This window comes from Lampris incognitus, chromosome 12 (genome assembly GCF_029633865.1).
Source record: "Lampris incognitus isolate fLamInc1 chromosome 12, fLamInc1.hap2, whole genome shotgun sequence".
In the NCBI taxonomy this organism is placed as follows: domain Eukaryota; kingdom Metazoa; phylum Chordata; class Actinopteri; order Lampriformes; family Lampridae; genus Lampris; species Lampris incognitus.
Genome location: NC_079222.1, coordinates 8354786 through 8370879, shown reverse-complemented (window position 1 = coordinate 8370879; position 16094 = coordinate 8354786). Strand labels below are relative to the sequence as shown.

Here is a 16094-nt window from a genome sequence, read left to right as displayed (position 1 = left end):
ACAATTGGTTGTGTCTGCAGGTGGGAAGCTGGATGTGGGTGTGTGTCCTGGTCGCTACACTAGCGCCCCCTCTGGTTGGTCGGGACGCCTGTTCGGGGGGGAGGGGGAACTGGGGGGACTAGCATGATCCTCCCACGTGCTACGTCCCCCTGGCGAAACTCCTCACTGTCAGGTGAAAAGAAGCGGCTGGCGACTCCACATGTATCGGAGGAGGCATGTGGTAGTCTGCACAATTTACAGAACACAACACACAACACTGAAAGAGCATACTGGAATTATAATGGAATTATAAATATATGAAGAATATGATGGGGAGAATAAATGTCTTGAAACAAGTCTTTTTATCACGCAACAAGAACACTTCCCTGAAACAAACGATGTCATCTGCCAATAGAAAGAGAATCTGCCTAGCAATATATACAAACCCCAGTTCCAATGAAGTTGGGACGTTGTGTAAAACGTAAATGAAAACAGAATACAATGATTTGCCAATCCTTTTCGACCTATATTCAGTTGAATACACTACAAAGACAAGATATTTAATGTTCAACCTAATAAACTCTATTGGTTTTTTGCAAATGTTCACTCATTTTGAATTGGATGCCTGCAACACGTTCCAAAGAAGCTGGGACAGGGGCATGTTCACCACTGTGTTACATCACCTTTCCTTTTAACAACACTCAATAAGCGTTTGGGAACTGAGGACACTCATTGTTGAAGCTTTGTAGGTGGAATTCTTTCCCATTCTTGCTTGATGTACGACTTCAGTTGCTCAACAGTCCAGGGTCTCAGTTGTCGTATTTTGCGCTTCATAATGCGCCACACATATTCAATGGGAGACAGGTCTGGACTGCAGACAGGCCAGTCTAGTACCCGCACTCTTTTACTACAAAGCCACGCTGTTGTAACATGTGCAGAATGTGGCTTGGCATTGTCTTGCTGAAATAAGCAGGGACGTCCCTGAAAAAGATATCGCTTGGATAGCAGCATATGTTTCTCCTAAACCTGTACCTTTCAGCATTAATGGTGCCTTCACAGATGTGCAAGCTACCCATGCCATGGGCACTAACACACCCCCATACCATCACAGATGCTGGCTTTTGGACTTTGCGCTGATAACAATCTGGATGGTCCTTTTCCTCTTTAGCCCGGAGGACACGACGTCCATGATTTCCAAAAACAATGTGAAATGTGGACTCGTCAGACCACAGCACACTTTTCCACTTTGCGTCAGTCCATCTCAGATGAGCTCGGGCCCAGAGAAGCCGGCGGCGTTTCTGGGTGGTGTTGATATCTGGCTTTGGCTTTGCATGGTAGAGTTTTAACGTGCACTTGTAGATGTAGCGACGAACTGTGTTAACTGACGATGGTTTTCCCAAGTGTTCCTGAGCCCACGTGGTAATATCCTTTACAGAATGATGTCGGTTTTTAATGCAGTGCCGCCTGAGGGGTCAAAGGTCACGGGCATTCAATGTTGGTTTTCAGCCTTGCTGCTTACGTGCAGAGATTTCTCCGGATTCTCTGAATCTTTTGATGATATTATGGACTGTAGATGATGAAATCCCTAAATTCCTTGCAATTGACCTTTCGCAAAGTACCGCCCCAGAACGGTGCTTGTCCAATCCTACCTCAGCAACGGTCCGTCAAGCTTTCAAACACACAACAAAATGCTGAAACGGTGTGCCTATGGGATCTGCAAATGGGATACTAGATATGTGAAAAGTTTGGAGGGGTGTCATTTTCTTTCCCTTCCCGAACCCAGAACGCAAGAAGCGCAATGTGGGCAATCGATTTGGCAGTATAGCAGACCCCATGGCCAGCTTCATCCACCCAGAATCAACACAAATACCTGTCTGCTCCAAGCTAAGCTAGCTACTAGCTATTATTGATAGCTAATACAGCTAACGTATTATTACTGTTACTTTTACCCACACAATGCGCTGATTTCTTCCTTCATGTTTTGGTGTTTTCCGGCTACTTCCTGGATAGTTCTGAAATGCTTGACGGGCATAGCAACAGTAACTAAGGGGGGCGGGACTTTGCGAAAGGTCAATTGTACGTTGAGGAACGTTGTTCTTAAACTGTTGGGCTATTTGCTCATGCAGTTGTTCACAAAGTGCTGAACCTCGCCCCATCCTTGCTTGTGAGCGACTGAGCCTTTTGGGGGATGCTCCTTTTATACCCAATCACGACACTCACCTGTTTCCAATTAACCTGTCCACCTGTGGAATGTTCCAAACAGGTGTTTTTTGAGCATTCCTCAACTTTCCCAGTCTTTTGCTGCCCCTGTCCCAGCTTTTTTGGGACGTGTTGCGGGCATCAAATTCAAAATGAGTGAATATTTGCAAAAAACAATAAAGTTTATCAGTTTGAACATTAAATATCTTGTCTTTGCAGTGTATTCAATTGAATATAGGTCGAAAAGCATTTGCAAATCATTGTATTCTGTTTTTATTCACGTTTTACACAACGCCCCAGCTTCATTGGAATTGGGGTTTGTAGAAATAAGCTTTATGACACTTAAAACAAGATAAAGTAGTTTGATAAGCTGGTCGTTTTTGCCCTGATGTGATGCGTCTTGTATTTCTTTGTGTGCGTAACAGAATGGTCTTACACCTCTTCACGTGGCTGTCCATCACAACAACCTGGATGTTGTTAAACTCCTGGTCAGCAAGGGAGGCTCTGCACACAGCACCGCCCGAGTAAGACGCGCGCACACACACACACACACACACACACACACACACACACACACACACACACACACACACACACACACAAACATACACGCATGTGCACACACACTGTTTACTGGCTCTCTGTTTTAGTTATCTATGGCTCCATTCCCCTGGTTACCGGGGCCAATATTACCAAGGTCCAGTGGTGGAATTTAGCTAAGTACATTTACTCAAGTACTGTACTTAAGTACAATTTTGAGGTAATTGTACTTTACTTTAGTATTTCCATTTAATGCTACTTTATACTTTTACTCCACTATGTTTGAGAGGGAGATACGGTTCTTTTTACTCCACTACATTTGACAGCTTTAGTTGGTAGTTACTTTGCAGATTTAGATTATTAATACAAATTATAAATCAACTAATAATGATATATTTGTTATAGGCTAAGCTACCCAGCAGTATATAAAGTAATTTAAATTAGCTCCACATTTCACAGCTGCAACATTAATGTGATGAACATATAATTGCATCAATAATTATCGTCCAATAATATGATATATGATTCTGAAATGGGCCATTCTGCATGAGTACTTTTACTTGTGCTACTTTAAGTATATTGTGACGCTAATACTTTTGTACTTTTACTTAAGTATGATTTTGAATGCAGGACTTTTACTCGTAACAAAGTATTTTTACACTGTGGTATTGCTACTTTTACTTAAGTAAAAGTTCTGAATACTTCTTCCACCACTGCCAAGGTCACACAAGTTTACACAAGTTTTCTGTTGTCAGTCTCCTTATTTCTATTACTGTTATCTTAACAGTTATGCATCTGTTTATGAATCTGTCTGTCTTTCCATTTGACTTTCTCTCTGTCTGTGTCTGTTTTTCTGACTAGCTCTACCTCTCTTTCTTCCCCTGTGCACGGGTCTTTGATTTTTCCCTCAGAATGGCTACACCCCCCTGCACATAGCAGCCAAGCAGAACCAGATGGAGGTAGCCAGTTGTCTGCTGCAAAATGGGGCCTCTGCCAATGCCGAGTCCCTTCAGGGCATCACACCCCTGCACCTGGCCTCCCAGGAGGGACGACCTGACATGGTGGCCCTTCTCATCTCCAAGCAGGCCAATGTTAACCTCGGGAACAAGGTAATAATGTAGGATGATAACACGGGATTTGATCAAGGTGACGTTATTTTTTGTCAAGATTTACATGGCGAGATGCTACTGCTATAGGTGAAGACCTTGATACTCAAAAAGGATGAATAATTGGGAATTTGATAAAACAGGTACTTATAGCATTCTTTGGGTTTTGGTTGATAGGAAGTTAACTGAGAAATATTAAAAATCTTGAATTTCAAGTGACGAAGAAAAATCGTCAAAATTGATGTTTTATGTCCGTGCCTGCCAGCTATAGACCTATTCCAGAACGTTGAATCAGTTCATCTGGACAAAATGTTTATTGAGAGAAATGTTTCATCACTCATCGAAGTGACCTCTTCAGTCTCAGCTGACTGCAGGTATCCCCACCCTGATAAACAGCACAGTTGTATAATGACCACAACCAATGATCGGTTTCATGTGCAAATTGAGTATCATCAGCATAAAAATGGTAAAACACATGATTTTGAATGACCTGGCCAAGGGGCAAGATGTATGAGGATAACAGAATGGGGCCATGGATGATGAGAGTCAAACCTTAAGCACTGATCAGTATGTGTTGGTTTACAGTGAACATCAACAATCAAATGTCCCCATCACCAATTGCAATTTCACAGTCTAAGAAGGCTAATCTGTCTTTTTTCACATCCTCCCTGGTGAACTTGATGTGGGTGTCCACAGAGTTAATGTGGTCAGTGAAATGTGGCACATCCTGAGATTTAATTTTAACCCACATGTCGTCCACAAATCTGAACCAATGGCTTGGTAGTGTCCCTGGATAGGACATCAGAGCCCTCTTTTCCACTTCCTCCATATTCAAGTTGGCCACTATAGTTGAGACTGGGGAACCATAGCACGCCCATGCTTCTGCCTATAGTACTGCCCCCATATGTGAATACTTGGACTGAAGACACAGCTTCAGGAGCAGACACACTTGGTCAGTGTTAAGGGTGGTCCCAGTGCTAAGGATGGGGTCCTTTAGTAATTTCATATGGACTACTTCCACTGCTTCATCAGCAGGAATGCACGTGAATAGCGACTTAACATCATAAGAGACCATTGTTTCATCCTCCTCCATAATGACGCCCCTCACCATATCCACAAAATCCAGTGTTCTGAATGTAATGTTCATTACTGCCTACCAACGGGTTAAGACAGATTCAAGAAACTTAGAGATGTTATAGGTCACTGACTTAATCATACTTACAATAGGCCATAATGGCACATCCTGTTTATGTATTTTAGGTAAACCATACAGACTATGTGTAGCTTCCCCTGGGTATAATCTGTGGTACAAAATTCTGTCAGTAGCATTGTCCTGTTCTAAGCAGCAGACATGTCTCTAGTGTGCAGTAAGTAGGTTGTACTTCTTTGGCTGCCTGGTTTTCGACTTTTCGTGTGGAGCGAGACGAGCTTTCCCCGTGAACTCAATCACATGTTGGAAAGTGGTCTCATCTAGACACAACGTGAGTCTCTGTTGGATCTGCTCCTCTTTGGCTTTCAAAACGTTGGTGGTAAAATTGATTCGTCTCACCCATTCGTTCAACCGCTGGCTCTGTGCCTTCTGGAGGATCTTGTTAGCTCGGTGGCCCTTTACTGAAGATTTCATTTGCAGGCTCTTCGGTATAATCCCGCTCTGTCTGCACCTGAGGCTGAATCTCAGGTGGTTCCTGTAGTCTGCCATCTTCCGCACCTTTCGCTCATACTCACATACAAGTTTAAGGCAATCCTCACCGAAATGAGTCAAAATGTCTTACTGCATGCTCAATGGTCCAGGTAAGAAAATCACAGAAAGTTGAATCAGTTCATCTGGACACAACGTTTATTGAGAGAAACGTTTCATAACTCATCTAACTGACCTCTTCAGTCTCAACTGACTGCAGATATCCCTGCAGTGATTTTCTTACCTGGATTATTGAGCATGCATAAAGACAGAGCCAAGTTCAGGCCATAACCGCAAACCAGATGAGGGGAGAATTATACAGTTTCACTCCAGAAACATCTTACAGCTCAGATACAGGCAAGAAAATCTCACAGTACACCATTAAGCACTGGAAAATTAGCATTTGTGTTGGATAAGAGAATAATAATATGCTATATTTTAAGAATAAATACTGCAGTGCCTGTAAGTTGTAAGTCAATGGGTTGTACTATCATAGACGTGATAAACACTACGCACTATACCTGTGCCTTTTTGATCCATGTCAGTTTGATACCCTTTGTTGCATATGATCTCATTCCTTTATTTTCTATTTTCATCTATAACAGAAGAAAACTTCTTATGAATATATTATTTTGCTCTGGATTTACTCTGCCTTTTTTCTTCCATGTCCCCTAGAATGGACTGACTCCTTTACATCTGGTAGCTCAAGAGGGTCATGTCGGCATCGCAGACACCTTGGTCAAACAGGGGGCTTCTGTTTATGCTGCTTCACGGGTAAGATGCGACGCAGTCTAATTGGCTAATTAATCTAATTGGTTTCAGACAGACCTGCTTTGGTTAATTAATCTAATTGGTTTCAGACAGACCTGCTTTGGCAGTAATATCCATGTGATTGTATTCTTACGTATGCATGCAGCTGAAAGCACTTACTTTAGATTAGACCTTCCAAGTTTATGCCTTTTCAGTTCAGTTTTCCTCTGTGCTCCAAATATATGATTGACTTTGATGATGACCATTGCCCCGTGGGTTCAAGCTATAGTAATGTAGTTGTACAGTTACAATTAGGATGTCAAATTTAAGATTTAAAATGAACGTCATTAATTCCCATGGAGAAATTAGACCATTGGTGCAGAAACTTTTGCAGAGAAGAAGTAACACTCAAATATAAATACATAGACATGCAAGAATGGGGAGTCCGGGTAGTGTAGCGGTCTATTCCGTTGCCTACCAACACCGGGATCGCCGGTTTGAATCCCGCTGCTACCTCCGGCTTGGTCGGGCACAATTGGCCGTCTCTGCAGGTGGGAAGCCGGATGTGGGTATGTCGTGTCCTGGTTGCTGCACTAGCACCTCCTCTGGTTAGTCGAGGTGCCTGTTCGGGGGGGTTGGGGGGAATAGCGGGATCCCCCCACGAGCTATATCCCCCTGGTGAAACTTCTCACTGTCAGGTGAAAAGAAGTGGCTGACGACTCCACATGTATTGGAGGAAACATGTGGTAGTCTGCAGCCCTCCCCGGATTGGCAGAGGAGGCGGAGCAGTGACCAGGACAGCTCAGAGAGCGCGGTGATTGGACGGGTACAATTAACAATTGGGGAGCAAAGGGGGGGAAATCAAAAAAAAAAAAAAAGAGAGAGAAAGACATGCAGGAATATGTACAAGTCATGGCCATAGATACAGATTGTGCAAGCAGGGTAACAGGGTAGTCCAAAGCAGCATATAAAGAGTTTGGTGTTTTAGCACCTTCCCAACTGGATAAGGCTCAGGCCGTGTTAGGAGGGAGCTCTGCTTTGTATTCAATATGCAGGGCCTCTTCATCAAGCATGAGGGGGACTTTAATGGGCCTTTGCATAATTTTTATCAATTTAAGCCCCTCAAGAGGAAATGGCATGATCAAAAGTTGAGGGTGTGCAGAAAATATCATAGCAAAATCCTTTGCATGGCCACCAGTCGGTGTATTTGCGATACGGCCACGGGTCACGGATTGGTTTTTGAGACTTATTTGATAATTGACTTGGTTTAATGGTATTAAATGGCCTGGAGAAATTAAAGAAGAAAGTCACAACGCTTCCCAGCCTGTCCAGATGAGAGCAAAGCTTGCAGGGTAGATGAATAATAGTGTCATTTACAGCTCTGTGGACCTGATATATGACGTACACAGCTCATTAGATAGCTGTATATTGTAATTAGTATACAGTATTGTATATAGGTCACGTTGATAGTTCCTTGAGAAGCAGAATTGCCCACAGAGCCGGGGCATACAGTATGCCTAACGTAGATTTATTTTTACATAAATCAGTTACAGGGGAAAATCAAATCAGTTTAGCATCTCGGAAATAAGTAAGATCTAGTGTTTGATTTATCCTTTTTTAATTGTTTTCATCTTTTAAAAAAGCATCCTAATTTGTTTGTCGTGCTAATCATTATACAACATTTGCTATCTGTTTTGATGGAAAAAAGGAGCCTTGTGGTGCATTTGTATAGAAATGTGTTCCAAAATCAGTTATGCACTATTTAATTTTCTGACTGCACACATTTAGTTAATTTGGGCTCCGTTCTGTTATACAAGGTAGAAGCTGCTGTTAATGAGGCCATTGAAAGACAGCCAACTCTCTCCCTCTCACTCTACCTCTGTTCATCTGTCTCTTTCTCCCCCCCCCCCCCCCTCTCTCTCTCTCTCTCTCTCTCTCTCTCACTCTCTCTCTGTCTCACTCTACCTCTGTTCATCTCTCTCTCTCTCTCTCTCCCTCGCTCTCTCTGTCTCTCTGTCCATTTCGCCCTCTCTCTCTCACTGTCTGTCTGTCTCTCTTTCTCTCCCTGGCTCTCTGTCTCTCTGTCTCTCTCTCTTTGTCTCCCTCCCTCCTTCCCTTTCTCCCCCTCTCTCTGTCTCTCTGTCTCTCTCTCTCTCTCTCTCCCTTTCTCTGTCAGATGGGGTACACACCCCTTCATGTAGCCTGTCACTATGGCAACATCAAGATGGTGAAGTTTCTTCTGCAGCAGCAGGCTCATGTGAACAGCAAGACGAGGGTAAGTTGTCTCACACCATACAAGCTCATACACAAACACACACACACACACACACACACACACACACACGCTCACACAAAACACATATGTAGCTGCACGTGTATGTGCCCAGACTTATAATTATGTTATACATTTGTTCACATGGTCATCAGTCATCGCTACTATACTCTCAAAATACTGTCTTGTAATGTCAAAATGATTAACTCTCACCCACTGATAGTTCATATTGCAAGATTTGATATTAAATTGCTTGTTAAATAATTCCTTGACAGGGCGTCCGGGTAGCATGGCAGTCTATTCCATTGCCTACCAACACAGGGATCACCGGTTCGAATCCCCGTGTTACCTCCGGCTTGGTCGGGCGTCCCTACAGACACAATTGGCCGTGTCTGAGGGTGGGAAGCCGGATGTGGGTATGTGTCCTGGTCGCTGCACTACTGCCTCCTCTGGTCGGTCGGGGTGCCTATTCAGGGGGAAGGGGAAACTGGGGGAAATAGCGTGATCCTCCCATGCGCTACGTCCCCCTGGCGAAACTCCTCACTGTCAGGTGAAAAGAAGCAGCTGGTGATTCCACATGTATCGGAGGAGGCATGTGGTAGTCTGCAGCCCTCCCCGGATCGGCAGAGGGGGTAGAGCAGCAACCGGGACGGCTCAGAAGAGTGGGGCAATTGGCTGGATACAATTGGGAGGGAAAATTGAGGGGGAAAACCAAATGAATAAATAATAATTCCTTGACAGTTTCAGTAATGGCCAAATATGAATTGGTATTAGCATGTTTGTAGCACTCTTCATTTCTCTCTCCCATACATGGATGTTTTTCAGTACATCTCCCCCTCTCATTGCTTTTATATCTTCTCTTTCTACCCTTCTTTCTCTCTCGCTTCCTACCTACATCTCTGTGTTACTCTCCTTCTGGCTGTCAATCAATCAACCAATCAATTAATCAATATCTATCTATCTATCTATCTATCTATCTGTCTGTCTGTCTGTCTGTCTGTCTGTCTGTCTGTCTGTCTGTCTGTCTGTCTGTCTGTCTGTGCCTCTGTAGGTGGGATACACCCCTCTCCATCAGGCAGCTCAACAGGGCCACACAGACATCGTCACCCTGTTACTGAAACACGGAGCACAACCCAATGAGATAACCTCGGTAAGACTTTCTTTATTAACATCCTTTTCTTTTGACCTCATATCCAGGACCAATTTCTAACCTACCCCTTGTTGCTCTCTGACGCCCCCCCCCTCCCCCCGATGTATTTGTATAGTATTTCTTCTTAAATATTTGTTTCAAAGGGATATGCACAGATAAAAACATTGGTAGTGAACATGCATCATACAGTCAGCTCCTCCTCATTCTTCTCCTAGAAGAACCTACTTGGGGGGCGTCCGGGTGGCATGGCGGTCTATTCCGTTGCCTACCAACACAGGGATCAGCGGTTCGAATCCCCGTGTTACCTCCGGCTTGGTCGGGCGTCCCTACAGACACAATTGGCCGTGTCTGCGAGTGAGAAGCCGGATGTGGGTATCTGTCCTGGTTGCTGCACTAGCACCTCCTCTGGTCAGTCGGGGCACCTGTTCGGGGGTGGGGGGGACTGGGGGGAATAGCGGGATCCTCCCATACGCTACATCCCCCTGGTGAAACTCCTCACTGTCAGGTGAAAAGAAGTGGCTGGCGACTCATGTGTTGGAGGAGGCATGTGGTAGTCTGCAGCCCTCCCCGGCTCAGCAGAGGGGGTGGAGCAGCGACCAGGACGGCTCGGAAAATAGGGTAATTGGCCAAGTACAATTGGGGAGAAAAAGAAGGGGGGGGGGGCAAAATCCTGTTGAGCTCCAGGATTCTTGCAGCCCATTTGATCAATAAAAGTGAGAATAGTTCCATTTGGAGAAAGTAATTTTTTTGCCCTTTTCTATCACTTTGTGTTCACCATTATCAACTGAGAGGGTAACAACAAATCATGATTAAAAAATTACAGGGTGGTGGAAAAGAGAAACGAGACACAACATTTGGATCACAATCTAGTTGGACCTCAGTCTAGTTTTTCAACTCTCATCATAATTTTTTTCTTTCATTTAGTGTGATTATAAATCCTCACAGCATTGATTATGAAGTAATGAGATGACCCCACCCCCCACCCCCGAACAAAGACTGATCTGAATATCTGTCCATGAAACACGTTAACGTTGATATTTGTGATTTTGATTTGTAGGGTTGGATTAAATCCCTGTTGTGTTGTTTTGCTGTTGTTTTTCCGACGTGTCTGCCTTTGTAGAATGGAACATCTCCTCTAGGCATCGCTAAGCGACTGGGATACATCTCTGTCATAGATGTGCTGAAACTGGTCACTGAGGAGTCTGTTTCCGCGGTGAGCAACACATCATATAGCGTTCACATGGTTACTTACACATGTATACAAAACATTGTACAGCCTTGGCACACACTAACTGACATTTTCAGTGTTAAAAACAGTGTACGAGGGCGTCCGGGTACCGTAGCAGTCTATTCCGTTGCCTACCAACACGGGGATCGCTGGTTTGAATCCCCGTGTTACCTCCAGTATGGTTGGGTATGTGTCCTGGTCGCTGCACTAGCGCCTCCTCTGGTCAGTCGGGGCGCCTGTTCTGGGGGAGGGGGAACTGGGGGGACTAGCATGATCCTCCCACGCGCTACGTGCCCCTGGTGAAACTCCTCACTGTCAGGTGAAAAGAAGCGGCTGGCGACTCCACATGTATCGGAGGAGGCATGCGGTAGTCTGCAGTAGGGCTGTGCTTAAATGCTTAATTGAAAATTTGCACAAAGGTTCTAAATAAAAGGAGAAAAATAATCAAATATGAGTAAGTACATTTTATTTTTTAAGTATATAATTCAACATGGAATAAGAAATAGGCCTTTCCATGTGGTCATTTTACATAAACTATTTATTCATTGAATTTACAGAAAATGCGCTATATCATGATACTATGTATCGTTATTGTGATAAGAATGACCTATATCGTGATATGTATTGTTATCGTGATAAGAATGACCTATATCGTGATATGTGTCGTTATCTTGATATGAATGACCTATGTCGTGATATGTATTGTTATCATGATATGAATGACCTATATCGTGATATGTATCCTTATCATGATAAGAATGATCTATGTCGTGTTATGTATCGTTATCGTGATAAGAATGACCTATATCGTCATATGTATTGTTATCGTGATAAGAATGACCCATATCGTCATATGTATCGTTATCGTGATAAGAATGACCTATATCGTCATATGTATCGTTACCGTGATAAGAATGACCTATATCGTCATATGTATCGTTATCGTGATAAGAATGACATGTATCGTGATATGTATCCGTATCGTGATATGAGTGACCTATATCGTGATATGTACCGTTATCGTGATAAGAATTACCTGTATCATAGGGTCCGCGGTGGTGTAGCGGTCTAAGCATCGGCTTTGTGTCGATGCAGTTGCCCACTGGGGACCGGGGTTCGCGCCCCGGTCTCGTCAGATCCGACTATGGCCGGACTCGATGAAGCAGCAACAATTGGCAACGCTGTCTTCGGGAGGGGGGCGGAGTCGGCTTGTGTTCGTCACACGAATGCGTCTCTGGGTGTGTCGGAAAAAGCAGTGGTTCGGCTTGGAGTCGCCTTGTCACGAAAGTGGGGAGGCGTCTCCTTCGAGACTGCCGGCCGGAGAGATGCAGTTGGCGAATGCATGCAGTACGAGGGTGGGTGTTTGAATTAAAATAGGGATCGATTGGCCACTAAATTGGGAGAAAAAGGGAAAAATCAGAAATAAATTTAAAAAAAGAAAGAATTACCTGTATCGTGATAGGTATCGTTATTGTGATAAGAGTGACCTATATCGTGGTTTGTATTGTTATCGTGATAAATTTACAGAAAATGCGCTATATCATGATACTATGTATCGTTATCGTGATAAGAATGACCTATATCGTGATACATGTCGTTATCTTGATATGAATGACCTATATCGTGATATGTATCATTATCATAAGAATGGCCTATATCGTGATATGTATCGTTACCGTGGAAAGAATGACCCATATCATGATATGTATTATCGTGATAAGAATGACCTATATCGTGATACGTGTCGTTATCGTGATAAGAATGACCTATATCGTGATATGTATCGGTATCGTGATAAGAATGACCTATATCGTGATATGTATCGTTATCGTGATAAGAATGACCTATATCGTGATATGTATCGTTATCGTGATAAGAATGACCTATATCGTGATATGTATCGTTATCGTGATAAGAATGACCTATATCGTAATATGTATTGTTATCGTGATAAGAATGACCTATATCGTGATATGTATCCTTATCGTGATAGGAATGACCCATATCGTGATATGTATCGTTATCGTGATAAGAATGACCTATATCGTGATATGTATCCTTATTGTGATAAGAATGACTTATATCGTGCCTCCGTATTGTTATCGTGATAAGAAATGAACTATATCGTGCTATGAATTGTTATCGTGATAAGAATGACCTATATCGTGCTATGAATTGTTATCGTGATAAGAATGACCTATATCGTGATATGTATTGTTATCGTGATAAGAATGGCCTATATCGTGATATGTATCCTTATCGTGATAAGAATGACCTATATCGTGATATGTATTGTTATCGTGATAAGAATGGCCTATATCGTGCTATGTATTGTTATCGTGATAAGAAATGAACTATATCGTGCTATGTATTGTTATCGTGATAAGAATGACCTATATCGTGCTATGAATTGTTATCGTGATAAGAATGACCTATATCATGGTTTGTATCGTTATCATGATAAGAAATGAACTATATTGTGATATGAGGTTTTGGTGGTATCGCACAGCCCTAGTCTGCAGCCCTCCCCAGCTCAGCCGAGGGGGTGGAGCAAGGATGGCTCAGAAGAGTGGGGTAATTGGACGGGTTCAACTGGGGAGAAAAGGGGGGGAAATCGAAAGAAAATAAAAAACCCAGAAAACGTCATTGTTTATTTTGTGGAAAGACGTTTTCCTGTGACATACTAGGCTCTACGAGTATTGCCGTACAACACAAGTCAGTGTGATGGCGTGGCATGCCTTGTCATGCGGCAAAAGGTCACCGAGTTCATCTCTCTCTCACGTTTGATAGGAGATTTGCTTGTCCTTCTACTCTCTCCGCCATGTCACCTGATTATCCTCCTTTTCGTGTCATCCCTCTCTCTCTCTTTCTCTCTCTGACTCTGTTTTTCTCCTACCAGATCACTACGGAGAAGCATCGCATGAGTTTTCCCGAGACAGTAGATGAAATACTGGATGTTTCAGAGGATGAAGGTAGGTTAGCATGTTTCACTGTACGCAGGCGCTACGTCTCGATAATCCATTTTCAGCTCTGACTCGGGTTATCATTGTAAAAGAAGACTTTTTGGGGAGGTAAATTAACTTGGAGAGGTATAACCGTAAGTTGAAATTTGACGTATGACTCATAACGCCCTTTTTTCATTTGCTTCGTAGGGGTTGCCCAGCTAACGTTAGGTAGGACTGTGTCTGCATCTCTGCTTTGTCCGGTCGTCCGGTGGCTGGTGAACTTGTGCCTTCATCGCAACTGCGCTGTCTCATTTTCTCTGTGTGTCACTAATTGTCTTTCTGATTGTCTGCTGCGAGCCTTATCTTACCTTGAGTGCTCTTTCTATTTCTATTCTCTTATCTGTCTCACTTCTGCTCGTCTCATCTATTCTGTCTCTTCTCTGTTTCCTGTCTCCGACTTCCTCTGAGCTTAATGTGAGAACTTGTCAGTTTTTCATTGGCATGTGGTCATGACATTTCCCTTTAATCAGTGCTCGGCGTACATCCGCCCGCGGGCTCGTGATTGACAGGAGCGCAATATTTTAACATTAGAAAACAAACTCCCCCCTGGTGATGTAGCGATGTTGCGTTTCCTCCATCCATTTTGAACTCGAGACTCTCGCTCTGTGTGGCTTAATGGGATAACCTAATTACCCACGTGCTGTGCCCCAGCTGAGATGTTACCCAGCAAAGAACATGAACACATCAAAGAGGGTAGAATCGGTTCATCTGGATACAGTGTTTATTGGCAGATACGTTTCATCACTCATCTAAGTGACCTCTTGAGTCTCAGCTGACTGCAGGTATCCCCACCCTTATAAATATGGGTGTGGCCATTAACTAGAGTTACAATGGCCATGTGTACTATTCACAGAGGATTTGGGGATGTTTGCAATTACAGCATTGTAAGATGGCGATAGATGTGTCCCCCCCCCACCCCCCCCACCCCGGGTCAGCGATGGTCGTTCCCTCCTCACATAGATGACCTCTTTGACTCCCCGTTCTTCTTGGCGGATCGGTGGCACAGTGGTTACCGCTGTCGCCTCACAGCGAGAAGGTCCTGAGTTCGAACCCCGGGGTTGTCCAAGCTCGGGGGTCATCTCAGGTCGTCCTCTGTGTGGAGTTTTCATGCTCTCCCTGTGTCCGGGGTGGGTTTTCTCCGGGTGCTCCGGTTCCCCCCCATGCATGTTAGGGTTAGTCCTCCTGTCTGTGCCCCTGACCGAGGCAGGGCAGGATGAACTGGAGTTGGTCCCCGGGCGCTGCACGGCAGATGCCCGCTGCTCCTAGCTACACAACTTGGGTGGGTTAAATGCAGAGGGAGAATTTGCCCACGGGGATCAATAAGTGGTCAAATAAATTAATTAATTAAAAATGCACAAGTTCCTGTTTACATACTCCTCTTGTCTGCTAGCAGACACAGGCATAACAAACTGGCATATAACAGTCATAGTTCAAATCACTTCCTAAATGTTTTTATTGACAGGGTTTATATAATCTGCTTTTTGATTCGTTTGTGTTCTGCTCATGCACTTTTTGCTCTTTTCACACTTTTTTAGTAACGTGTGATTCCCCCCCCCCTATTTCCCTTATTTGCTCTCACTTGGTATTGCTAAAATAAGTTTATAACTCTGTTTCGAAAAGTGATGATGCAAAAAAAAAAATGTATTATTGTCATTGCAGTTATAGTTAAAACAAAAGCCATCCTCTAATAACCGGGGTATTTCCTCCTGCAGAGATAACCATCACCACATGTGGTACCATCCCTAACAGGCATGCTCACTAAACAGCTGTCGCTGGGTGCCTTGCACTTTGCTGTCCATGCAGTGTCTTAAGCTGTGTTAGTACTCACTGTTTTACCAGTCCTTTTCTTTTACTCCATTGGCTCTGGTTGTTGTCAGTTTGACCTCATTGCTTGGACTAAAAATATCTGGGACTGCCTCGACGCCATGTCTTTGTGGTATCATGAAGGGACAGGCAGGAAGGCGGTGTGATGAATCGGGACAGATGCCTCTTTATAAACTGTCATTATTACATTGCAAAAAAAAAAAAACAACCCTCAGTTAGGCATCCGGGTGGCGCGGCGGTCTATTCCATTGCCTACCAACACGGGGGTCGCCGGTTCGAATCCTCGTGTTACCTCCGGCATCCCTACAGACACAATTGGCCGTGTCTGCAGGTGGGAAGCTGGATGTGGGTGTGTGTCCTGGT

The 16094-nt window shown here is 43.8% G+C and overlaps 1 protein-coding gene across 1 annotated transcript in view; it reads left to right on the top strand.

Annotated features, from left to right (window-relative positions):
- The window catches only part of ank1b (ankyrin 1, erythrocytic b), a 136152-nt gene that overhangs the window by 74267 nt on the left and 45791 nt on the right, over positions 1-16094 (top strand). The window contains exons 16-23 of the mRNA XM_056291193.1: positions 2604-2702; positions 3630-3827; positions 6178-6276; positions 8429-8527; positions 9576-9674; positions 10795-10887; positions 13802-13874; positions 14055-14075. Of these exons, the coding sequence (XP_056147168.1) occupies positions 2604-2702; positions 3630-3827; positions 6178-6276; positions 8429-8527; positions 9576-9674; positions 10795-10887; positions 13802-13874; positions 14055-14075 (781 nt within the window). The remainder of the gene's footprint in view (positions 1-2603; positions 2703-3629; positions 3828-6177; positions 6277-8428; positions 8528-9575; positions 9675-10794; positions 10888-13801; positions 13875-14054; positions 14076-16094) is intronic.